The sequence below is a fragment of the Cebus imitator genome, unplaced genomic scaffold (assembly GCF_001604975.1).
Source record: "Cebus imitator isolate Cc_AM_T3 unplaced genomic scaffold, Cebus_imitator-1.0 Scaffold51, whole genome shotgun sequence".
In the NCBI taxonomy this organism is placed as follows: domain Eukaryota; kingdom Metazoa; phylum Chordata; class Mammalia; order Primates; family Cebidae; genus Cebus; species Cebus imitator.
This window is the reverse complement of record NW_016107366.1, coordinates 830,066-857,545: the sequence shown is the minus strand read 5'-3', so window position 1 is coordinate 857,545 and position 27,480 is coordinate 830,066. Positions and strand designations below refer to the sequence as shown.

The window sequence follows — 27,480 nt, the reverse complement described above, 5'->3', positions numbered from 1 at the left end:
AATGTTACCCTTATCACTGAGAGAATTACTTCTCTGTTTTTTGATTATTTTTCCTTCTTTTGTCTTTTTAAGTTATCTGGTTTTTTTTCTGAAGTGCAGAGACAGGCTGAAGTGCAGTGGTCTAGGCTGTAATACAGTGGCACAGTCATGATTCACTGCAGCCCTGTACTTCTGGGCTCACGTGGTTCTCCTGCCTCAGCCTTCTGTGTAGCTGGGACTACAGGCATGTGTCACCATGCCCAGATAATTTTTTTACTTTATGTGGCAATGAGCTGTTGTTGTGTTGTCCAGGCTGGACTCAAACTCCTATCCTTAAGTGATCCCTTCTCCTCGGCCTCTCAAAGTGTGGGGATTACAGGTAAGAGCCACACACCTGGCCATTCAATTATCCTTTCTATCATTTGAAGTGCAAGTTGTAGCAAAAAATTCAAGAGTAGCAAATAATTTTTATTAGAATCTATATCTGCATGTTGTTACAGCATATTTCTTTTAGAAACTACACAGGCCTTTTGACCTCAAATATGTAGACCTCAATCATTAATTTCAGAGGGGAATATCTTTAATATATAATTCAAACTTAAGTGCGAAATTTTCAAATCAGTAAGAGGGAATAGTTAAGAGTCCATGAAAGAGGCTAACTTAGAACTAAAACTATAAAAACTCATAGAAGAAAATGTAGGGGAAAGCTGCATGGCATTGCATTTGGCAGTAATTTCTTGGATGGCACCAAATTGCACCAAAAGCACAGGCAACAAAAGAAAAAAATAATAGATTATATCAGAATTAAAAACTGTACATCAAAGGACAAACATCAACAGAGTGAAAAGTCAACCCATAGAAGATATTTGCAAATCAGGTATCTGGTAAGGAGTTAATATCTAGACTATTTGAAGATCTACTATAAAAAGCACACAGAAAAATCACAGAAGTGTTGGTGAGGATGTAGAGAATTGGAACCTTTGTATACCATTGATGGGAATGTAAAACAGTGCAGCTGCTATGGAAAATAGTATGGAAGTTCCTCAAAAAATTAAAAATAAAATCAGTATATAATATAGCAGTCCTACTTCTGAGAATATATCTAAAAGAATTGAACATAGGATCTTGAAGAGTTATTTGCACAACCATGTTCATTGTAGCATTATTCACAATCGCCAAAAGGTGGAAGCAACCTAATGTCCGTGGACCAATAAACGGATAAAGAAAATATGGTGTACTGCCAGTCATGGTAGCTCACACCTGTAGTCCCATAACTTTGGGAAACTGAGGCAAGAAAATTACTTGAGTTCAGGAGTTCAAGATCAGCCTGGGCAACATAGTGAGATCTCATCTCTACAAAAAATAAAATTAGCCAAACATGGTGGCATGCACTTGTAGTCTCAGCTACTCGGGATGCTGAGGTGGGAGGATCACTTGAGCTTAGGAGGTTGCAGTGAGCCGAGATCATGCCACTGCACCGTAGCCTAGGTGATAGAATGAGACCCTGTCTCAACAAAACCTCAAAAACAAGCAAAAACAAAGAAAATGTGCTATATACGTACAATGGAATATTATTTTAGCCTTAAAAAAGGAGGAAACAATGTCATACGGTACAACTTGCCTGAAAATTGAGGACACTATGCTAAGTCAAATAAGTCAGTCATAAAAGAAAAAGACTGCATAATCCCACTTACGTGAAACAAAAAGTAGAAGTGTGGCTGCCAGGAACTGGAGGAGGCGGAAAAAGGGCGTTGTGGTTCAGTGACTAGAGTTTCAAATTTATAAGATGAGGCTGGGCGTGGTGGCTCACACCTGTAATCCCAGCACTTTGGGAGGTCGAAGCGGGTGGATCACGAGGTCAAGAGATCGAGACCATCCTGGTCAACATGGTGAAACCCCGTCTCTACTAAAAATACAAAAAATTAGCCGGGCATGGTGGCGCGTGCCTGTAGTCCCAGCTACTCAGGAGGCTGAGGCAGGAGAATTGCCTGAACCCAGGAGGCGGAGGTTGCGGTGAGCCGAGATCGCGCCATTGCACTCCAGCCTGGGTAACAAGAGCGAAACTCCGTCTCAAAAAAAAAAAAAAAAAAAAAAAAAAAAAAAAAATTTATAAGATGAAAAAGTTCTAAAAATCTGTAGTACCGCAATATGCATGTAGTTAATAGTGCTGTACTATACACTTAAAAATGGTTAAGACAGTCAATTATATGTTATGTATGTTTTAGCACAATAAGAAATAGGAAAAAGAATTCCAACACATACCATAACATGGATGAACCTTGAGGACATTATGCGAAGTTAAATAAGCCACTCACAAAAGGATAAATACTGGATGATTCCACCTTGGAGCAGTCAAATTTATATAGACAGAAAGTAGAATGATAGTTGCCAGGGCGGTAGGGAGAATGGAGTGGGGATATCGTCTAATGGTTAAAGAGTTTTAGTTTTGCGAGATGAAGAGAGTTCTGGAGATGAATGGTGGTGATTCTTGCACAACAGTTTGAATGTACTTAATGTCACTAAGCTGTACACTTACAAATGATTAAGATAGTAATTTTATGTTTTCTGTATTTTATCATAATTTTTATTAAGTTCATGAAAGAGAAGAGTCCTGTTTGAGGTAGTAACAGTTTAAGTGCTAATTTTATACCTATTTTAAGATGCAAGGCAATATAACATGTTTCTTACTAGAATTAGAAGATAATATAAATCCTTTTCAAAGAATTTTAAGTTTCCATCACAACATTTGAAAGTACTTTTTAGCACTTACAACCATCCATTCACATGAAATTTTATTACCTCTAGAAATTAAAGGGGAAGAAGCTCTTGGTTCCTATGGTGGTGGTTGTAAGAAATGTATTTATTAAGCAAATAAATTGTTTCCTCAGATCTTTGTTTCTTTTTTTTTTCTTTTTTTTTTTTTTAGAACAGAGTTTCACTCTTGTTACCCAGGCTGGAGTGCAATGGCGCGATCTCGGCTCACCGCAACCTCCGCCTCCTAGGTTCAGGCAATTCTCCTGCCTGAGCCTCCTGAGTAGCTGGAACTACAGGCACGCGCCACAAGAAAGAGGAGTTATTTTCTTGGGCACTTAGAATTTGTGGAATGCCCCTGTCAAGTATGTCTGACAAGAATAGAGACTTTGGAAACAATAGCTGGAAATTAAATTGGTATTGTGGAGATGCTACCGTATTACAAAGAGCTTTGAAAAACAGACAAACAAATGTAAAAAATGTGAGGACTGGCTGGGCACATGGCTTACACCCGTAATCCCAGCACTTTGGGAGGCCGAGGTAGGTGGATCACCTGAGGTCGGAAGTACAAGACCAGCCTGGCCAACATGGTAAAACTCCGTCTTTACTAAAAATACAAAAATTAGTCAGGCATGGTGGTGTGCACCTGCAGTCCCAGCTACTGGGGAGGCTGAGACAGGAGAATGGCTTGAACCTGGGAGGTGGAGGTTGTAGCGAGCCAAGATTGTGCACTGCACTCCAGCTGGGCGACAGAGCAAAACTTCATCTCAAAAAAGAAAAAAAAAAAGAACTGTGAGTGCTAGTGCATAAGTTGGGAGAAAGGGCACATATGTGCATTTGTTTTTATGGTTCATAGTTCATATAACACAATATTATAAATACATAATGCTAGAGAAGAAAACAGTTTAAAAATTGCTTTTAAAAAATTAAAGTTGCCAAATACCATAAGGACTTGATATCGAACTTCTTGTAGTTGTGTATGAATTTCCTAGGGACAAGCCCTATGCATCTGAGAATATCCAGGCCCTAATATAGAGGCTCACATAGTAGATATCCATAAATGTTTTTTGAAAGAATGATAGGCTGGATTTCCCTATTCACCTCTATTGCCACTTAATAATTTCTCATTCTCACAGATCCATTTATCCTCAATTCTGTATCTGTGTGAGTTGACACCAACAGGTAAATTGTTCTGCTCCAATCTAAACACTATTTCTGTGAAATCAATTGTTTATTCATCTCTAAATAACTCATTTTATTCATTCATTTATCTCCCTTATACATACTATCCAAGTGATTATTCATATCTCTTCTTCTTTTAAGCCCTCTTGTTTGTCCTATTTCCTAAACTTATGCCCTACAGAGAAAACTAAAACCATCTAGTGAGAGCGCCCATCTGAGTTCTTATTTTCAGCAGCGCATGAATTCCATCTTACTTTTACTTTCCTTCTCTTCAGTTTCTGATGAACAGGCTACTTTGCTCCTTATTATCATTATTTTTAAAAGCTCAGATAACACATACAGTAGTTCTCCCTTATCCACAGTTTTACTGTTCAATTTTAGTTACCCATGGTCAATTGCAGTCTGAAAGTATTTATTGGAAAAATTTTAAAACAAACAATTCATAAGTTTTACATTTTGCACTTTGCTGAGTAGCATGATGAAATCTTGCACAGACCTGTCCCATCCCACCCAGACATGAGTCATCCCTTTGTCCAGCATATCCACACTGTGTATGCTACCCACCAGTTAATCTCTTAGTAGCCTTATCAGTTATCAGATTGAAAAGACATTGTATATAGAGGGTTTGGTACTACCCACAGTTTTGGGCATCCATCAGGGGGGTCTTGAAATGTATTTCCATGGATCAGAGGGGACTATCTACATTGTAGTGGGAGAGAAGAATCTCCCTCCTTCAGCTTTATGTGAGATTTTCATCTCAACCCAGCCATACCAACACAGGTGGTGAGGGGAAGGGGAAGATAGTGCCTGCTCAGACAGTTCTGCTTTCTCTCTTCTCTAATTCTGGCCCAGCATCTCTGGTCCATAAACCACCCTTCACTTCACTCCTCTGTCCCCATTGTTCAGCATGGGCATCTGAATCGGAAGAGAAACATCAGACCTAAGCCCTGGTTTTGTTTCAACATACCATTTATTGGTACCTATTGTATGCCATGGACTGTATCAGATGCTTTGCATATTATTTTTATTTTTTGCACTTGCTATCTAAATTCTAAATGGCAGTTTACAAATGAGTACAATCTCCCTGGAGTAGTGATGCATGTCTGTACTCCCAGCTACTAAGAGGCCAAGGTGGGAGGATCACTTAAGCTGAGGAGTTCAAGGCCAGCCTGGGCAACATAGCAATATCACTGTCTCTAAAAAAAATAAAAAATAAAATAAATAAATAAATAGAAATGAACATAACTTGCGAGTCATTTAGGGGCTGACTACAGGTTTTCAGTGCTAATCGTTCACATGAAATTTTTATTACCTTTTCCATTATTCTTATCAAACTAATTTATAATACCTATTTTATCTTTCCTAACACAGTAGTAAACTCTGTCAGAAATCTTATTTTCCTTTTGTTTGCCTCCCGTTTATAGCATGTAGAAAAAGCACTCCCATTTAAGAGTGCTTCTTCAATGTACTATATTTTGAAAAAATATTTGAGAGCTTTATAACCTGCCCTTGAGACAATGTTTACATTTTGAGCAGAGCCATGAAGCTTGGTATTTTCTTTCTTTTTTTTGAGATGGAGTCTCGTAACTTTTTTTTTTTTTTTTGAGAGGGAGTCTTGTTCTATTGCCCAGGCTAGAGCACAGTGGCACGATCTTGACTCACTGCAACCTCTGCCTCCCAGATTCAAGTGATTCTCTTGCCTCGGCCTCCTGAGTAGCTGGGACTACAGGCGCACACCACCACACCTGGCTATTTTTTTATATTTTTAGTAAAGACAGGATTTCACGGTGTTTGCCAGGATGGTCTCAATCACCTGACCTCATGATCCGCCTTCCTCAGCTTCCCAAAGTGCTGAGATTACAGGCATGAGCCACCATGCCTAGTCTAGCTTGGTGTTTTCTTAATGATTATTGTTTAGCCATTAAAAACTAACTGATTGTGTGGTCCATTCAGATAATGCTAGTTGTGAATACTAATAAATCTTTTGATTATTGTTATCTGGTTGTTAGAGACAGTATCAATAGATGATCAGCATATTATCCTTTTTCTTACCATTCAGTATCAGTAAAATTTAAACTCTAGATTAATTATGTATTCTTTTTGGCACAGTAAGTCAAAAGATTTGACTTGATATCATTTATAAATGAATGAAATGATCAACTCTAGCAACTGAATTGCCTCCAAGTCAGAGATCAGCAAGGATTCTTGGTTGTTTAAAAAGAAGGAAAATTCTTCCATTTGATAATGCAGTTTAATTCTTTCATTCAACAAATACTTGGTACCCATTAAGTATGCATCAGAGATACAAAGTACAGTGCTCACATGTAAGGAGTTTGCAGTATAGTTGAGTCAGAATTCTCCTTAGCCACTACAACACCCAGCAGAAGTCTTGTACATGGATGTTCAAAATTAATTCACTCAGAAAATATTTATTATGTGTGCCTAGTATGTGCCAACAGTGGTTGACAGATGATGCCACATTCTTACGTGGATAATTTCTGTAGGTGGATACTTCTTGGGAGTTGCAAATATGTCCATATTTTTCATGGGTTACTAGGAATTAAAATTGGAAAATTATCTTCCATTCTCTCAGCATATAAATAGTGGTTTCCTAATTAGAGAAAAAGAGGTTAAATTCATTAGGCATCACAAGGCAATGGAAATCTTTCATAATAAAAACTGTTCTGCATTGAGACTCTCTCTTCTATTAATTTCAAATTTCTAAATCATGTTTTAAAGAATATTTCTTCTTTAATCCATCATACAAATATTGTGGTGGTAAATTAAACAAAATTTTAAAGCAAGAAAAATTAGCCTTCAACATAGCCATTCTTGGTTTTGTGTCTTTATTTCAAATAATGTGCTGTTTTAAACCATTGGTTCACAACTAAGAGTGCTTTTGCCTCCCCTAAGATAATTGGCAATGTCTGGAGAAATTTTTGGCTGTGGTGAGAGCTTAGGGAGAGACTACTGGAATCTAGTGGACAGAAGCCAGGGATGTTGCTAAACATCTTGCAATGCACAGGACAACCCCCTACAACCAAGAATTGTCCAGCACAAAATGTCCTAATGGCAAGATTGAGGAACTTGTTTTATATAGTATACTTTGTAGCAAATGGTGAAAAGCATCTGAACATTGTATATAACACAAAACATAATAGATTCAAAACAATTATTTTATCTTTTCCCCACTCAGGATATCTGTTTTATTCAACAGAAGGCTTTTGGATGACATCTGTGTACCAGGAAATATAGGTTCCAGACATTCCAAAGGCATAAGGTTCAAGTTCTCAAAGAGTTTGCATTACAAAAACAGAGATAATATATAAACAAAAAATTACAAAAGCATATGCCATGTTTTTATCACAGAGCTAAGTAGTAAATAGCTTTGTTGGGTGGGTCAGAGAAGGCTTGACAGAAGAAATGAAGTTTGAATAATGTGTAGAAATTCTGCTCAGATGTTAACACTCAGGTGCTAGCTGGGAAAGGATAGAACAAGCAGAGGGAACAGCATGTGTGGAAGCCTGGAAGCTTGTTAAACAGCAAGCACTGATTTCAAGTAGTTTATTATGTTGAGATGAGTCTGGAGTTTAAGGTAGAAACTTGCTTTAGAAGGATCTTGATTCCAGGATGTTTGGACTTGATCCTGAGGATGGGGGTATAGTATGACTAATTTGCATTTTACAAAGACCATTCTGATGGTTATATGCAGGATGGAGATGAGAAACACTTTAAAAGAGTATTTTAACTGACTCAGTAGGAGATCATGAAAGTCTGAGATAACATAGGAAGGTCCAATCCTCAGGATGCGGTATCTCTTGAATGGTATAGGAAGACAGTAAATAAAAAAGATGTAGGATGACTTGTATGTTTCACAGATGATGGAACCATTAACCAGGACAGAAAATATACAGGCAGAAAAGTACATGGTGGAACTAATTTTTCTCCAGAGATGTTCTTTTTGGGGTGTCTGTAGAACATATATGTATATTTTGGTTTGTTTTGTTTTGTTTAGGAGATTATTGAATACTTGCCCAATTATGAGTATTAGGAATGGCACAAAGGAAGCATGGCAGCTTAGGGGCAAAGAATTCCACTTCTAAATATGCCACCGATTACATTTAAGGCCTTGGAAGTATTACTTTTTTTATTTTTCATCTGTAATATTTGGAGTGTAGTGATGGAAATGTATCTCTTAGGGGAGCTGATATAACTGATATTGAGCTAAAGAATAATAAATAAAAGTAAATAATTGACTATTATACAGCATTTGAAAAATTGTAGTAGTTAAACATTCTGGGGGCCATAGCAACCATTTACCATGATAAGTGTTTTTACACTAAAGTTAGGATTCCTAAGCTCACTCATTTTGATAGTCTGAATAATATTGGCTGAGTTGCATGGATTGCATCTGGTGTGCTTTAGATAAGCTTTTATTCTTAGTTTTCTGCTTTTCATTACTCATGTATAATTTTTACCTGCTATTGCGTTAGAAGGAAAACTTTGTCTTACTGGTTATATCCAAACTTTGTGTGCTAAGTATTATTTATACTTTCACTGTAAAAAAATAAAACAGATTCTACCTTCAAAATGGTCACTGAAAATGCCTTAACTAATGAACATGAAAGAAATACAATTGTAAAATCCTTGCCATTGCTGCACTGTTTTAATGTTCTTCATTGAGGCTTCTCTGTTCATCAACCCTTTGAGCAGGAAGTAGTATAAGATTTCTTATGATTATTACTACTAACACATTGTAAAGATCTTTTTCGTTTAATCTGTTTAGCACAGGATCTATTTAGCACTGGCCTGTGTCCCAGAACACCATCAGAGATAAGGCTATTATCCTTTCATTGAGTATTATCCTGGGAAAGTATTTATAAAATTGAACTTCGTTGCACCTGCTGACCTCCTTTTTTAAATGAAGAAAGGGTGGGGATAGAGATTATGCTAACTGAATTCAGATGAAGCTGTGGGTTTGGCAGCACTGACACAAAGTGCTTTAGTTAGGGCCTTTTATTTTGTTCAAGTCGATTCCATCTTGGACTCGGAAAGAAATAAGTTGACAGTTCAGATCAGGAAGTTGATGATCACATTGGGTGCTCTGCACTTATTGGCACAGTTGCTATTTTTCATAAGCAATTCTGTATTAGGATACCTAGCTATTTCAGGATTAGTCTAAAATGTTTGCTTGCCATTGTTGTCATGTTTTCTGCAAATTGCTATAAATGTAATCTAGTGGCATTATATTCAAGCATGAAAGACATTACTCTTAGCAGAGTTAAGTATTTAATATTCATGCTTACCTTTTTTAAAAAAATAGATTGTTAAAATGGAAAAGAATAGTCAAGCACAATTTTTAAAACTTAGTTTCTTACTGAGGCTATCTTAACCTTAAAAAGCTTGAAGAACTGCCATGTAACTTGTAATTATCTCTTTAAAAATATTTTGCATTGTCAAATTAGTGGGACTATATATAAAATATATGCTACATGTACTTATTTCGGTATGCTATTAAGGCTCACATATTTAAACACTTAGGTTTTTTGCTGGTTTGGTGCAGCATTGCTCAGTTAATGGTTGCCTTTCTAAAAATTATTTTGATTGATAGGACAAGATATAAATGAAACAAGTATGCTCCCAATTTTGTTGTACCATTAAATGAATCTTTTTTCTATATTCCCTTACAGTTCCTTCTCATATGCTTACATGCCTTTTCCATGATTAATGCAGTGTTGCAGTCTGCCGTTCACATTATATTTTAAGCTTTTTCCTTGGTGGTATAATATAAAAGTTCATTATCATAATACAAATGCAAAGCTATTCTGTTTACTTAAGAATAAAGTATTTGACCAAATTAGTAATCTGGTAGGAATATCAGTTAATCAAATATAAACAGTTTATGTGATTAAATGCAGCAAAATTAGAACTGGAGCCTCGGTCTCCTCGCTTAACAATATATTATACAATGAACCTTCGAGTATTCTAGTTGCTGTATTTTAAAATTAGCAGGTCAGTAAAATAAGACTTATATAGGATTTAGTGGATTGTATTCATCCCAATTTTCTATTTTAAGAAAATGTATATACCAGCTTTATAGAGTTATACTAAATTATATAATATATAAATGTAGTACATAAATTTTACATTATATACATTTTACATATATTAGATATGTGTTGGCCATATAATCAGAAAAATTAATGGTTTTTTTGCGTAACCAATCTAAAGTTGAATGTAAGCTATCTTAAACTCCGAAAACTAGGAATCATATTTATCAATTTTTCAGTTTTATCAATTTGTTCAGTTTATTTATAGTTAGAATTGATTCCTGCTACCCTTACAGTTTTCCTGCTTTCCTGCTTTTTTTTTTCTGCTCATGTATTGTCTGAATTTACATGTGTTATATGCAGTAATTGTAAACATTTGGTAATGGAAAGCATAGGAAAGACAGGCATAATGTGTAGTGTAGTTGAGCACAGGCTTTGTAATCAAAGAGATGTGGTGTTTAATCCCAGCTCTACTCTTACTAGCTCTGTGTTCTTAGGCAAGTTATTTACCTTATCTCTTAGCCTCTATTTCCTTCTCTCTAAAGTAGGCCTAATAAAAACTGCCTTATAGAGTTATAGTAAATTTTATGATACATAAATGTCATCTTGCAGATAACCTGACACTCAATAAAGGTATTTCTAGTACTTATTACCTTTAATATTAATTAAAATTTGTACATGAATTACATTAATAGTAATTTTAGAGAAGAATCGGTTTTAAATGATTAAAGACTGATAATATAGATCAAATCAGATTTTTATGAATTCTGTGATGTTTGGAAAGTTGAATATGTTGAGTAATACAAAATTAAAATGAATCTGTAAGAGAATTTTTTCAGACTGTTGAGCCAGCTGACATATAATTTTTCTTTTAACAGGTTCAGCACTATGTAGCTATAACCTAAAGCCTTCTGAATACACTACATCTTCAAAATCTTCTGTTCTCTGCCCAAAACTACCAGTTCCAGCGAGGTAAATTTTATTGCAAAGTTGTTAACTTGTGACTATTGTTTTTGTAGGTAAATTTTAAACAATATATGTTATTCTGAGAAAATAGTCATTTGATGATACCTGTTGGCCAGGTCCAATACTTTTATAACAAAAATTTTAAAGTAGCAATAGAAATGACATTATTTCATATTTAAAAATAACACATAGACAACCAACTTTTCTTGTTCTGAGTTATTTTAAATTTCTTTTAGGGGGCTTGCTTTTTTTGTTTTTATTTTCATGCCATAATTTTTAAGTACACAAAACCACTGAATTGCTATAAAATCTGCAACAAAGTCAGAAACCAACTTTCACAATCTCCAAAGAGTTTTAGAATTGATCCCAGTAATATTTACTGGGATTGTTTATTTACTTCATAAATTTAGAACATATGCCAGTGATTATTCCCCATAGTTTCTTTCAGGTTGTATTTTTTTATGTAACATTCTCTGTATTACGTTGTTTGCTATATCTTATCCAAGGTCTTATTCAACAAACATTTATTATTAAGTACTTACTGTGCGTTAATAGATACAAAGATGAAACAAGAAATGTTCCTTGGAAGGATCTCAAAGTAGTTATAAGTAAAGCAACATTTAACATTATAAATAGATATTTGAAAGGAAATGAATTATCAAACCTTGTAGAATGTATCCTCAGAATTAGGTAGGTATATGTATATGCGTATGTGTATATTTCTGTATATGCGCTCGTGTGTGCACACACACACACTTTGGAGTGTTGGTCAGATCACCACCTTAGTGTATATTGCCAACTATGTGTAACATGAGTCAACTTCTTCAGGAAAATTAACTTGAGGCCACTTTTATTGTATCTCAATATATTATAGAAGCTGTTGTATAAAAATTTTGGGGACTCATGTCTACTTTCTTTTGGATTACTTAAGGGTGTAACTTGGGGTTTATTAGCTTGAATTTGAAATTTTCTGTTGAAAGTAGAAAAAATGCATCAGTTAAATATATTTTTAGCTCATTAATCTTGTGAAGTTGCTATTGAAAATCAAAATTTAATGCCTGTAGACATAAAAATAAAGGGACTATTTTGAAAGACAGTAAGAAAGACCTACAAATTATGGCCTTAAACCAACAGGTAAGGAGATTGCATTCATAAAAATTGAGAATATTAGGGAGGCTGTGGCAGTAAAGTAAAGGAAATCTTTTGAATAGTCTTAGGAGAAAATTTATCCATATAAAAATGAGAAAAGGTCTATACCATTATCTACCCAAGTGGTAAAGTCTGTTTTAAATGTCTACTTTGAGTGTAGAATCATGCTTTCAAGATTAAAACATATTATGACAGGACAGCCAGAAAACCTGGGTGTGAGAGGGAGGTCTCTGCTCCCCTTTAATGGGGGTTGGATGTGGGGTGGGGCAGCTCAGCTCATCCTGCACCTCCTTCCATGCCTCTGATCTCTGAAGCCACCATGTTGAGGACTGTCTGTTCCTGGTTATCTTGGATTTTCCAGTTTTTGGTGCACACATGCATCTCACAATGTCCTAGGGATATTCACAGGAAGACAGAGCATAGTATTAGGGGAGAAGATTTTACAGATGGACAGAAATGGCTTCTAACAAGATCATCATCTGATATCTCACTAATCTAAAATGCAGTGCTGAACCTATACCATCTGAAAACTGACTGCATGCTGTGTTTATGCTGCGTTTAAAGATCCTTATGTTTTACTTATTTTAGTACATCACAGTCCAAGTTTGTTATCACTTTTGTCTGAACTAAGCCAGTTGGAAAGGAGAGAAGAACAGTTGATAAAAAAGAAGGCAAATCTTGTAAATACCAGAGCTATTTAATATTAGGTAAACAAACTGAAAGGATCCAAGAATAAGAATAAATTTGTTTTAATAAAAAGATCTGGGGCATTGCCCCATTCCACACACCTTTGTATTAGATACCAAGTCTCCAGACATGAGTAAGATCTAGTCTCTGTCCTTAAACTCGTAGTCTAGTAGGGACTATGTTTTTGGTGACTTTTTTTAATGATCAAAGACCAGCACCTGGTAAAACTATGGGGCAGGCACGCACCCCTCAGCATCTTTGACATCTCTTTTGGTGTTCTAGGAGCATACTATTGGACAGAAGAACGTGAAGTTTGAGATAAGTCTGGGGTGAATTCCATGTAATTACTTTCTATTTGTCAACTTGAGCAAGTCTCTTAACCTCTCTGTAAAGCAAGTTTTCTCATGTGTGAAATGGGAATAGTCATATTCCCCTCAAGGAATTGTAAGAATTAAACCAGATAATATACATTAAACATCCATTACTGTGCTTGGCACTAGACTTAGGAGGTGTTTCTCTAAACTTCTAGAACCTCTTCCTTTGGCCCATCCTTCCTGGGTATCCAGGGATCTTTTATAGCTAAAAGCAGCACCTGTTTTAGAGAAAAGCAATTGTAAACTAATTTTCACTAAAGCATTAGTGACACATAATAACCAGATGATTACCATTCCTAAAAGCTTTTGAATTTTAAAAATAAATGCCTAGAAAGAGTTGTATTTTATCCAGATTCATAACTCTCTATTGGTGAAATGCCAACCATGGTGGCAAGATAGGGAATAACTAGCCTGCATGTTTACAATGCTTTTAGAAATAGCCAGATAAAATAGCAATAGTAGAAGCAGATTACATAAATTCACTTTATTCATCATATATTTAGGTACCTCTGGGTGCCAGAAAGGTTACTAGGTTCTGGGAAATTAATGATACAATAATGTAAAGATGAGAAATTAATAACCAAAGGCTGGGTGTGGTGGCTCATGCCTGTAATTCCAGCACTTTGGGAGGCTGAGGGGGGTGAATTGCTCGAGGCCAGGAGTTCGAGACCAACCTGGCCAACATGGCGAAACAAAAACAGAAAAATTAGCTGGGCATGGGATGCATGCCTGTAATTCCAGCTACTCAGGAGGCTAAGACTTGAGAATTGCTTGAACCTGGGAGGTGGAGTTGCGGTGAGTCAAGATTGCACTACTGCACTTTAGCCTGGGCAACAGAGCAAGACTCTGTCTGAAAAAAAAAAAGAAAGAAAGAAATTAATAGCCAAGAAAAAATGTTATCTGTTCCTGTTTTTCAATGGAGGATTCAAGAATAAATTAACATTTACAAATCATCTGCTATGTGCCAGCTATCCCACAGTATCGCTCATATACATTATCTCATTTAACCTTCACAAAAACCTATCAAGATATTGCCCCCAATTTGTAGACGAGGAAATAGAAGATGAGAGAGGTTACAGTTAAGTTATCTAAAACCATACAGCTAATTGTTACAAATTGGAATTTGAATCCAGGATGTTGTAGTCTATACCATAGTCAGTGCTCAACAACAATAAAGAGTATAGGAGTGAAAGAAGGCTGAACACAGTGACTCATGCTTGTAATCCCAACACTTTGGGAGACTAAGGCAGGAGGATTGCTTGAGCCTGGGAGTTCAAAACCAGCCTGAGCAACATAGCAAGACCCTATCTCTCTATAAAAAGTAAATAAATAAATAATAATAATGTATTAAAAGGGGCGAAAGAAGAGATAAAAGAAATACCACTCCATATTTAGTCTCGTATTTCCTGCCTTTAGTGTACTATAGAGATATTGCCAGAATACTTTATTGTTATACTTTCTGAAATAAAACTTTTGGCTACAAATCATATGTAATTGTTTATTTATAACCTGAGGATCTAAAGCAATGATATGGGTTGCAGCAGACTCCTGTCTTCTTGTGAAGGCAAATGGACAAGTGGTACTAGGCATTGTTTGTTATCATACTTTAAGGAGCTTATTAACTGTGATGATCTGAACTTAAAGGTAAATGTACAATGTTTGCCAAGGTAAGATATAATTTTCATATGAAGAACTAATGTAAAACTTTTTTAAAGGCTCATCATAAATTTATTTTGTTCTTGTTGACTGCTTCAGCAAGTGAAACAACATCACTTCCTAATGTGACTATGTTAACATCTTCAAGATTCAATATTGGATGGGCTTTGAAAGGTGGAAAAACTTAATGTATATAGAATACCTTCTGCTTGTCCTTTTAATTAAGAAGCATAAAATGTGTCTTTTAGGTAAGATACTAAAGTAGAAATGATCTCATATACTGGCTCCTAAGAAATATTATTTTCTCAGAGGCATATGAAATCAGTGAGTTCAACTCCACCTAAATTCATTAAATCATGTGGGATTTAAATGCTAAAATATAAAACAAGCCATTTCAATGACACAATTGTTACTTAGTTGTTGTTTTTTTTAATTTGATTTTAAAATATGGAACGCCTCACGAATTTGCGTGTCATCCTTGCACAGGGGCCATGCTAATCTTCTCTGTATCATTCCAATTTTAGTATATGTGCTGGTGAAGTGAGCACTTTTTTTTTTTTTAATAAGAAAACAATTCAAGTATCAAAAACCCTGTGGCTGGCAGAGTTGTTATTATTTGGGGAAAAGTTGAGAAAAAGAATGACAAATAAGGAAATCTAGTTTGTTGGGATTTCAAACAAGCAAATCTCGTGCTTTTTACTTTAAAGCTAAGTATTTTATTTTACTTTTGAATTATGTGCCTATATATTATTTCCTGTTATGTTTGCCTTCTATTTTTGTTATTCCTTACCACTAGGAACAGATTTTGACTATCAGCTAAACAATGTAATCAGCTTGTGCTAATTTTATACCTTTAAATTTAGAGCATCAGGTTGTTTTTTTTTTTTTTTAACTGACATAGATTGAATTTTGGTGTAAAGGACTGTTGCTTTTTGCTCCAGTTCTTTGAAGGATACTTATAAAAGTACTCTTTCCAATTGGACAAGTGTTAATAAACAGTGTAAAAATGTTTGAAAGGGTAAGTTCAGAGCAGATATTACCCAGCATTTCCTCCTAAATAAAAATGAAGGTTTTCATTTTGAGAGTTATAGTCATTTTCTTTTAAAATCATCTCTCCTCATCCTAAATTTGAAAAGAAGAAAAACACTGAACTTATTGGGCATCTGTTCCTATGTAATTTTGGGTCATCGATTTATGGGTGCCCTCTTGGATGATGATGATGAGCTGAAGAGACTTGCAGAGTACTTACTCCAATGGAGAAAGTAAGAGAGAAATGGAGTTACATGCAGGGTGCAAGGTTAGAATAATTGGGGCTTTTATAGTTACCTGGCAGCGAAAAGAAAACAAGAAAGCTGGGCCGAGAAAAATAATGGGTACTGAAAACAAGAAAAAGACATTAGTATCCTTAAGTGGATATATTTTATGTTCAAGGTTGGAGGCAAATGAGTTAAACAGAGACTAAATCAGAGATGATAGGGTAATAAATAAAGAGGATGGAGATATAGATAATCATGAAACAGAGATGATTTTAGTTTCGAAGGATAGAGAACCAGGCTTTAGTTTAAAAATATGGTTAGAAGAGTCCTTAGGCAGAGACATTAACTTGCAGAGACAGCATCTAAACAACATCAGAAATTTCATCATGACAAGAGTTGTCAGCTTAAAGTCACAAATCAGCTTCCATTGACTTAGAAATTTAGCGTTAAGGCTGGGTGCAGTGGCTCATGCCTAGAATCCCAGCGCTTTGGGAGCCCAAGGCAGGTGTATCACAAGGTCAGGAGACAAAGACCATCCTGGCTAAAAATACAAAAATTAGCCAGGCATGGTGGCACGTGCCTGCAGTCCCAGCTACTTGGGAGGCTGAGGCAGGAGGATCGCTTGAACCTGGGAGGTGAAGGTTACAGTGTTGCAATGAGCCAAGATCGTGCCACTGCACTCTAGCCTAGGTGACAGAGCGAGACTGTCTAAAAAAAAAAAAAAAAAAAAAAAAAAAAAAAAAAAAAAAAAAAAAAAAAAAAAAAAAAAAAAAAAAAAAAAAAAAAAAAAATTTAGAGTTAATCTTTTTGATTCTCATATTTTTAACTAAATCTACTTCACTTAAAGGTATTCTATAATTTAATATTTTTTATATCATTAGCAAAGCACTTTTTGGTTAAAAAACAATGACCTGAATACCTATAATTCAAGCATTTCTTAGAATGCCCTGGCTTCCTGCACTTTCTGATATAATATCAAACCTTTGGCATTAACTTTCACTAATACCATTTTGGAGGTTTACACAAATACACAGGGACACAAGAGGCAATTTTTAAAAATGAATATTAATGTCATATTATTATGTCATCATTTTTTAATATATTTACTAAAGCAAGACCAAGGCAAGGCTGGATCTTTAAAATTATATTATTTTAATGTTCCACAAAATATGACAGCACAGAAAATGTTACTTATTCTTACCCCTAATGGTGCTCGTTTACTAACATTTAAGGGAAACTGATACATAGTGTGCTTATACTCTTATTTGAAAAGACACATTATTTTTCAAGGAAGGAACAAGGATAGCATTTTGCTCCAGGTCATACAAAGTTGCTTTGCTCAGCTTAGAAACCTTTTAATGCCCAACCATGTAATTTTATTCACTCATTGGACCAAAACACAGTGCCAACCAAGAATGAGAACACATTTATATCATTCCAGTCAAAAATGTTGTAGCTGCAACTTAAAGCTCTATCAACATATTTTCATGGATACCATTAAAAAATGTTATAAGAGCAGTTCTGGAAATGTGGGATTCATGTTAGCGATGGCTAAATTTTAACATAATGCACACATAAGTGTGTATGCATGGACTTGCATATGGTTCTCTTAGAATCCAAGTAAATCACAACCAAAGGCATATTCATAGTTCTTTGTTTAAAATCTCTCAGAAGTTGAACAATGTTGTAACAAACCAGACTAATGTCACAGTTCACGCATGGCTGTAATCTTTCACAAGTAAAAGCTTCAGTCCATATAAGCCTAATATAAATGACTAAGTAATTGGTTATTTTGCATCTTTTTAGACACAGATAATCTTAAATTAATAGTAACTGATAAAAAGAAAATAGTCCAGAATTCTGTGACCCTAACAAGTCCGGTGTTTTTCACTTTTTAAATATTTTCTGTTCTCATGATTATGTATGATCTTTTATGCAGATATATCACATTAGATACACTTTTTTCCTCTTTTTTACATTATAAACATTTCCATATATTAGTACTCATGGTTACTGTTTTAAATAGCTGCCTATTATGCTGTTTGTTGATGTCTCAGCATGACTTTGTTTCTATGAGAGGTATTAAGCTTATGCCGTAAACACCTTTATTAATCTGAGATTTCGTATGCTGTTTTGTTAGAGGAAACATTCTATTAATGGTGGCACATTTCAAGTAAAAGCATGTGCTTTTTATTTTTAAATCGCTTATGGCAAAAATTCATTTTCAGTTCAATAAAGTATGTGTTTGTAAGCTTTGTCATCTGCCCCTTGATTGGTAGATGTGCAGGCTAAGGAGTTTTAAGTGTTTGGTTTTGCTTTTGGTAGTTCTTTGTGTGTATGCGTGTGTGTGTGCATTTCTTTTCAGAAGGGGAGGGTAATGTCTTCTGTTGGAACATGCACTCCACCCTCTTTGATAAGGCTTGTGGTAAGATTTGCATCACTACCCATGACAGTCATCCTCATAGCATTAAGCACACAGCTCTTAGCTCCCATAATGATGTGTGGAGGGTGGAATGTATTGCAGCCATATTCACCTTTCATTTGTGTGTTTGATGTGGCATTTATATTAAGTAGGAGTAATTTTTTTTCTGATTTTTTTTCTTGTGTCACCAGTGCACCTATTCCATTCTTCCATCGCTGTGCTCCTGTGAACATTTCCTGCTATGCCAAGTTTGCAGAGGCCCTGATCACCTTTGTCAGTGACAATAGTGTCTTACACAGGCTGATTAGTGGAGTAATGACCAACAAAGAAATTATATTGGGACTTTGCTTGTTATCACTAGGTAATTGTTTTTCTCATTATTAGCTATTGCATAGTATTGCAGTAGAAGACTGTTTTGTCTTTTAGCCAAAATATGAATACAAATGGGGATACTTGTAAAATGTTTAACTTCCCATAGCCAAAATCATTGTTTCAGATTATATATAGTTAAGAATATGTACATATAAGTATGTATATATATCTGAAACTCATTCCCTTTTTTTTTTTCTTTCATTGGAGAAAACTGGTGTTTTCCCAAACATTGGTTATTAAGTCTATAGCTACTTTAATATGATAGCAGGAGGCTTCTTTTAGTGAATCAACAATGCTCTGTTTTTAGTTATGATTCCTGAAAGGTATATTTACTTATACAGGAGGCTACATATTCTCTTACGTATTCCCATCTAAGAACTTAGATTTCTGATAGATTACTTTCGAAGTATGCACTTTTCTTTTCATTGCTGCAGTGCATAGTATCAATGTATTGCTGGAAAAATTAGGAAATCTCCACCTGTTAGCCACTGAGTTTTCTAGTCAATAAATAGATAATAAATCAAATACAAAGTTTATTTTCAAGGTTAAAACTCCCTATATTATTCTAGAACTATATGTAGCCTTATCTAGAATTATTTATAGGCCTCCTTAGTTGGGAAAAGTAAACTATTGTAGGAACCAACAGCTATTTCATGATATAAGTAAACAGTATTTATGCCTGTTAACAATTATAGCCATTAAGAAGATACAAGCTGTATTTCCGTCTTTCCTGTCATTAGAGAGTATTTTCTTTTTGCTTAGGTAGTACTTGACTCAATTGAAATAATGCTGTCCATATGAAAATCTATTTCTGTGATATTTGAAAGGCTCCCATCTGTTTTTGGTTCCTGTACATTTATTGCAAAAGTGAGTACCTTAATAATGTTACCTAGACACAAATCCCAACCATTTATTTGGCTTTGCAAGTGGCCCCAAAAAACTTGACTATTAGTCTAGCTTTATATAAAAAAAACTTGGTTTTTTGAAATAGTTGAATACTTTAACCAAAAAACTAAAAATCCTATTAAAAATAGTGCCAATAATGTTAAGCCATTGGAATTCTATTTTTTTTTTATCAGAATGATTCTCTTTTGGTGCTTAAGAATGTAATATAAACTTTAAAAATTTTTGTTCATTTGTTTGTGGAATAGGCCTTTAGATAATTAAAAATTTTATAAATTTTTATTACAGAAATGTATTTCCAGTGCGAGGATTAAATCTTTTCTTTCTTCTTTAAGATTTTTACTCAAGGTTATAGCACATGGGATTTAGCTTGGGTAGATGGTAGCAGAAATGGCTGTGTAACTCAAGCAGCTTTGCTCCTTTTTGAGGAAGGTCTCCTCACCTGGGACCCCCGACTTCAGTTGAGAAATTAGACAGAGGAATTTTGGCCATAGTAGGCTTCAGTGTGTTATTCCATAGGATCAGACTATCCACTGGAGTTCTAGAGGAGAAACAACTAGAAAAGGATAAGACGCCATCTAGCTTGTTGACTGACTGTCAGAGAAGTTAGTTGGTCCTGAAATACATAGATTACTCAATAAAGTATACCACCGAATTTAACTGATCTCTGTCTATGTGTAGTAATTTTTCTTGTCACCAACATGACATGTCATTCTCTACACTTTGTGTGCTGGCATGTATGTTTGCATGTCTGATGTCTTCCCCGTGGTGAATCCACAACAGTATTGTGCTGTTTTTGAGTCACCATGTGCATTTGCATGTGTTTGGTTTTTTTTTTTTTTTTCCTGTAGTTTATAAACCCACAGTTAGGTGACTGGTTTTGAGTGATGCTATTTAAGTGTTACAAGTAGCAAAGTCAAATATACAACAGCAGCCAGTTTCCTTCCTTATCTAAATTGCGATCAATAGCAACAAATTATTTCCCTGGGGGAAAAAATAACAATTGAAAGGGTTTTTCTTTATATTGACCTGCATTTTCAAATAATATTCTTTATGTTCTCTATTTATCTTCCCTGCAGTTCTATCCATGATTTTGATGGTGATAATCAGGTATATATCAAGAGTACTTGTGTGGATCTTAACGATTCTGGTCATACTTGGTGCACTTGGTAAGCTATTTATTTGTTTGTTTTCATGGTACTTAACTACTTTGGTAGAAAATAGAAATATAAAGAAGAAAATAAATTTTATTTTCACATTCTGTATCATCACGGAAGAGTATTAATTTTTGCCTTAAAATTTTTGATAATTATATTTGCCGCCCCCCTCATTTAATCACTGTTAGCATTTGAAATCCAGACGTTTTTTCTATGCATATGTATATGAACACATATAGTTAAATTTTACCAGCTGAATATGAAACCTTTTAGTAATGGAATTTGTCCTCATTACATTTGTAACCTTCACTGTTATGTTTGGTCTTACTGTTCTCATCTGTTCTGTCTTTTCCTAAAATTCATTCTTTCTTGTTTTGCTTTCTCCCTTTGCTACATGAACTATGTTTTCTTTGGTTATCTTCACCCTTGCTTTGATGGTATACATTATATTTTCACTTCTACAGCTGTTTTCAGAAAATATTCTTTAGACTACTGTGATTGTTAGACTCAGAAATAATATATGTTCAGTTCTCACCTACCTCCCTTAAATTTAATATAAACTTTCCTTCCTTTCATACCTACTCTCTTATCCTCCCTCCCACTTTTTGCCCTTGCTAAAAATACTTGGGTTATTAATTAAAGTTAAAATATTACTTTGACTTGCTATATCTTTTTAAAAATCTTATTTATCCTTGCCTTAAAAACTTTCATAATTATATTTACATCTAAGTTTTCCTGGACTAGTTTTAGTAGGAACTACTGGTCCTTCTTCCATAAAGTAGTACAGAACTGCTAGTGAGGAAAACTAAATCAGTTATTTGGAAATACATTTAAAGAGGTCTTCCTGAAGATAAAGGAAAATGACAAAAAAGTAAAATGGTAATTTAGAAGATGATAGCAGAAGAATACACAATGACCTTAGGATACAAAAAACCAATGGAACAGAAATGATAATCAAATGCAGAAATAAAAAATTTCAGAATTGAAAAAGATTCCCTCAAAAGATCATAGGCAAATTTAATTAACATTCGGAATTAGACAAAACTTTAAAACTCTACATATTAATAGTATTGTGTTGATTAAATTAGGTCACATCTATAAAGGACTTAGCACAGTTCCTAACACAAATTTAAATGTTTAATAATAAATAATGTCTACCCCGGCTATTGTGAATAGCTTCCTCCTTGACATCATTATTACAATTTCATTCTATTTTTTTTAACTTAAGCTTTTCTCCTATAATTTATTTGTTTGTAGAAAACATATTTTTTTCCACTTTCTCAATATATTAAACATTTTTTCAAACAATTTTCTTGTACCTGCAAGACTTCAAAATGGAAACATTTCTCTTGCTCTAAAATGTTTTTCACCAATTTCTGGTTGTTTTGATTTGTTTCCTCCTCTTCAACAGATGGAAAATTTATACTTAGTGTTTGCCATCGATTAGGATATGGAATTTCCCTTTGACCCTATTCACTCTTAACTTGAGTGCAGATGTTGATGTATATCAACTTTAGTTCAGTTTTTTATCTCCCAGACATTTATCGTATCAGTCACACACACATATCTCTACTTGGAATCATACATTTCCTTTCTGTGACCTACAAGGCCTCACAGTTGTGGTCTGGTCCCAGATACCTCTCCGCCCACATCTCTACCGCTTTCCGCATTGCTCATTGCTGTAGCCGCAATGGTCTTCTTACCCTCATACTAGGCATTGTTCTACCTCAGTCTCTTTGAAGGCTTTGCCTGGAACACTTTTTCCTTAGATAGTTTTATAGATTGCTCTGTCTTTGATTCCGTTACTCAGATTTCATCTTATTAATACCAGTGAGACCTTGCTTACCCATCTTATATAAAATTGCAAAAGTTCCCAAACCAAACACTCTTTATCTTTCTTACCATGAGACTGTTTTTTCCTTAGACTTAATATACTGTATACTTCCTTGTTTTCTTATTTATTTATTTATTTTGTTTCCCTATTATCATATAAGTTCCATGAGCAGCAAGAGTTAGGACTTGGATTTGTTTACTGTTCCATCTCTAGCTAGAACAATAGATGCTGTAGCATTCAGAACGTTTGCTGAATGGGTTGAATGTAGGCACTTAAGTCAGCTTTCACATATAGAGGTAGATTTATCTCCCTCTTCAGTCTAGTTCTTTGAATCTCTCAATTAGTGTTGGAGATTAAAAAATGCCCATCCCTAGCACCCACCACTGTCAGAGATTTCCACTTGTTTCTCCCTTCTCTCTTTGGTGGGAACTATTCTTTTGATTTGTATTTATTCATTATACAAATATTTAATCAACTTCATGACTCTGTGTCAGAGCTAGGCACAGAGGTGTCTGTGATGAGTACAACAGAGAAGACCCTTGCACTCTTCAAGCTTCGTTGATGTTTTCTGTGATGCTTATTTTCCTTCCCTCAGCCTCCTCAACTTAAATGCTGAGGCTCTCTTTGTGATCAATTCCTCTCAGGGGTATATGTTTCTACTGGCTCACTCTTAGCTTCATAGTCAATAATAACATTTGAAGGAAGCTTATTTGATACACTGAAGGATTCATAAGTGCTTACTGTGAAGGATGATAATAGAGTAATGGTCACTTACTTTATGCTGGCAAAAAGTTATAGCTACGTACTTCCCAGCCAAAGGGATTGCCACCGCATTAGTCCCATGATGATCTGTAGGGCCAACAAAATTAAGGATTTTTCTTATGCGAATTCATGCAATGACAGTTGGGTTTTTTGTCTCCAGGAGGCACAGGTGTACTGTGGTGGCTGTATGCAAAGCAAAGAAGGTCTCCCAAAGAAACTGTTATTCCTGAGCAGCTTCAGATAGCTGAAGACAACCTTCGGGCCCTCCTCATTTATGCCATTTCAGCCACAGTGTTCACAGTGAGTATAGGCTTTAGTGTGTCTTTCTGTTTTGTGTTTTTGTTTGCAGGAGATCATTAATGAAATGGAAACTCTAGCTTTTGCATTCCTAACTCTGATCTCCAGTAGAGAATATCTCTGTCCCACAGTGTATGAAACACTAAAAAGTCTCTTGAAGGCTTCCCTCATGGGTATGTGCTATTTGATGAAACATTTTTTTCTACCATCTGCTTTTTGAGAGAGGATTTTCACCTAGAATATTTACATTACCATTTGCTTACAAGAACATATTTCTTATTGTTATAATATAATTACTTTTTTAAGATGTTCCCTTTACTGTAGAAAAGTATATTAAAAAATATATCATTCTACTTACTTGTTCACTAATTATTTCCCCATTTTTCTTTCAAACTTTTTGTTTAACAGTATGGCATTATTTGAAAAATATAGGTGTGATGAGGTGCAGTGGCTTATGCCTGTAATCTCAGCACTTTGGGAGGCTGAAGTGGGAGGATCACTTGAGCCCAGGAGTTCTAGGCCAACCTGGGCAAGATAGTGAGACCCCGTCTCTCCAAAAAATAAAAATCAGTTGGGCATGATGGTGCATACCCTTGGTCTCAGCTACTTGGGAGGCAGAGGTGGGAGGATCACTTGAGCCATGATGGTGTCACTGCATTACAGCCTGGCCAATAGAGTGAGACCTAGTCTCCAAAAAATATATTTGTGTGTATGTGTGTGTGTGTGTGTGTGTGTGTGTGTGTGTATGGGTCTGAGATTCACTGCTTAGGTATTAAGCAATAAAATTACCAATTCACATGAGGTTAAATAATTTATATGTATATCTTTGGTTCATCATTGTATTCTTTCTGAAAAAAGAAAAAAAATCAGTCTACTTCTCAGAGCAATCACAAGCTTTTTATTGAGCATAAGAAACAAAAAATAAAGCCACCATAAAACCATTGGTGCCAAAAGATATTTGTTAGTTATTGTTATACAGATATTACAACAAAATATGAATGAAATAATCTCATTTTAGGTACAATTTGCTTTGCCAGCTGCTGGAGATGGGACTTGGTGGTGGGAGGAGGCAAAGGGTGAATCTGACACAGATCCCACACTTAAAGAGTTCTTGGTCCAATAAGGAAGATACAAATAAATACCTTGTTTTTGTGGTGTATGTGTTCAAATAAATTAAGAGTCTCATCCTGACTGACAATATGTTTTGATTCATAATGAGTGGCAAAGGGAAAAGGAGAAAAATTCTAGGATGTATTAATAAATTGAGAAATCCTTTTATGTTTTTCTTTAAAGGACACTTGGTAACCATAATATACAATTGACAATAAATATTGTAAGAAAGATACATACTGATAAAGTACTACTGAAATGCAAAGAATGCTGCCTCCAGGTTTCAGGATGAAGGGTTATGTTTTCACTGTTTATAATAATAACTGAAACCATTCTCTCTATACAGGTGATCTTATTCCTGATAATGTTGGTTATGCGCAAACGTGTTGCTCTTACCATCGCCTTGTTCCATGTAGCTGGCAAGGTCTTCATTCACTTGCCACTGCTAGTCTTCCAACCCTTTTGGACTTTCTTTGCTCTTGTCTTGTTTTGGGTGTACTGGATCATGACACTTCTTTTTCTTGGCACCACCGGTAAGAAGATATGCTTCCTTTCTCTTGGTGACAGGCGTGGTTTGCATTCCAATATTTTAGAACATCAGAGAGAGGTAATTCTTCAGATATTTGTTGATGAAGGTCCAATGGCTATCAGAACTCGTAGTGGTATGGCTCTTCAATAACCTACTCCACAGTCATGATTTTTTTGGGGGGGACGGGCAGAGTCTCTCTCTCTATTGCCCAGACTGGTGTACAGTGGTACGGTCTTGGCTCACTGCAATCTCCGCCTCCCAGGTTCAAGCAATTTTCCTGCCTCAGCCTCCCAAATAGCTGGGACTGCAGGCTTGTACCACCATGCCTGGCTAATTTTTGTATTTTGGGTAGAAATGGAGTTTCGCCATGTTGCCCAGGCTGCTCTTGAACTCCTGGCCTCATGTGATCCGTCCACCTCGGTCTCCCAAAGTGCTGGGATTACAGGCGTGAGCCACTGTGCCCAGCTCATATTTGTGATTTTTTAGAACATCCTGGCAATGTAAGTCTAGATCAGGGAAGGCCTGAAATTGCATTCTAATTTTGAAATGGTCATGAATTTGAAGTAAATGCCTGTACTGATTCAGATATTTGGATTTACCCTAAGATGAACCAATGAATGCAATGTCACTCAGGAGTCACCTCACATCCCAGGTATAGCCAGGGATCTACTTACTTTCTTGGGATTTTCTAGTTTGAAAATGATCTGACCCTAGTTAGAGCTCCAAGTGATGATATAGTTCATAGTTAGACAGACTTTCTTATAGCCATACTCAATATCAAAGAGTAAGCTTAAACGAAACTAATTGCAAAAAGTGTCATAAGGATAGTAAACTTGTATGTAACTATGTAACTTATCTGTCCATTCAGTACACACATTCAGCAATTGAATATATTAATTTCTGTACTTTGCTAAGATACCATGATGATTGGATAAATAATAGGTCTTGAAAAAAACTGGTGTTTGAAAATTCACACCTAAACTAAATAACTGATAATATAAGAATAATTTTATCAAATAGAACAACTTGTAAAAGCTTTATATAATGCCTTTGAAGACATCAAAATGCATAGTAGTACAATTCTTAATTTCACAACTTTTCAAGTGATAGTTATTTTTGTCCCTTTATGAAATAGCACTAGGATCAGGTTTGTGGCTAGGGATAGGGCCCTATATTGCCGTCTATTTAACTGCCATATTTCTGGGTTTGTACTTTATGTGCTTCTTCTTTCCTTGCTTGATATTTTCCTAGGCAGTGCTGTTCAGAATGACCAAGGCTTTGTGGAGTTCAAAATTACTGGGCCTCTGCAGTACATGTGGTGGTACCATGTGGTGGGCCTGATTTGGATCAGTGAATTTATTCTAGCGTGTCAGCAGATGACAGTGGCAGGAGCTGTGGTAACATACTATTTTACTAGGTGAGAATTGGTTGTTATCAGAAAACTCAAGTTCATCTAAGGGATCGTGTCCACAGGCTGGAGGGGAAGGGAATCAGACTGGGGCTGTAGGAGTTTCATTTATTTAACAAAATAATTAGAAATGAATACAGCAGAGTGTTGTATATAGTTGATAATTCTGGGAGGTGGTCAAATGAGAGAATATTGTTTTATTTATACTTTTTGCAATTGTCTCAAAAAATTTATTATGATATCACAAATTGTATTTAGCAGAAAAGTAAATCTTATAGTTGTGCCATATGTACTTTTGCTTTATATAAAAGTCAAAGCACAAGTCTTTTTAGTTTTAGATCAGAACAAGTGTGAGTTCCCTTTGCTAACTTTAGAGCCAAGTATAAAAGCTTTGGGCCTCATAGCTTTCTATTATAATGAGATTCCAAGTCCATATTGAACATCTTTTTAAATTCTGTTTTCTGATTTTATGATTAACCCCACAAGTATTCACTAATAAAAGCTTTCAGAGCACAGTTTTATTTAACTTGAAGTATTAGAGCATCAGAACCCCACAAAACTACCACAGAACAATGACATTAATTTTTTTTTTTTTTTTTTTTTTTTTTTTTTTTTTTTTTTTTTTTTTTTTTTTTT

General features: G+C 35.2%; 1 protein-coding gene and 1 non-coding gene across 6 annotated transcripts in view; one reads left to right on the top strand and one right to left on the bottom strand.

Annotated features, from left to right (window-relative positions):
• Positions 1-27,480, top strand: part of SLC44A1 (solute carrier family 44 member 1) — a 184,704-nt gene that overhangs the window by 92,779 nt on the left and 64,445 nt on the right. For all 5 annotated transcript variants that reach the window (XM_017527757.1, XM_017527756.1, XM_037738225.1 and 2 more), the window contains 6 exons: positions 10,841-10,934; positions 18,664-18,833; positions 20,827-20,916; positions 23,661-23,800; positions 25,254-25,440; positions 26,688-26,853. In XM_017527757.1, coding sequence (XP_017383246.1) covers positions 10,841-10,934; positions 18,664-18,833; positions 20,827-20,916; positions 23,661-23,800; positions 25,254-25,440; positions 26,688-26,853 — 847 coding nt within the window. The remainder of the gene's footprint in view (positions 1-10,840; positions 10,935-18,663; positions 18,834-20,826; positions 20,917-23,660; positions 23,801-25,253; positions 25,441-26,687; positions 26,854-27,480) is intronic.
• Positions 15,236-15,342, bottom strand: LOC119471134. The gene has a single exon (XR_005200132.1). It is a non-coding gene; the product is annotated as a U6 spliceosomal RNA (small nuclear RNA).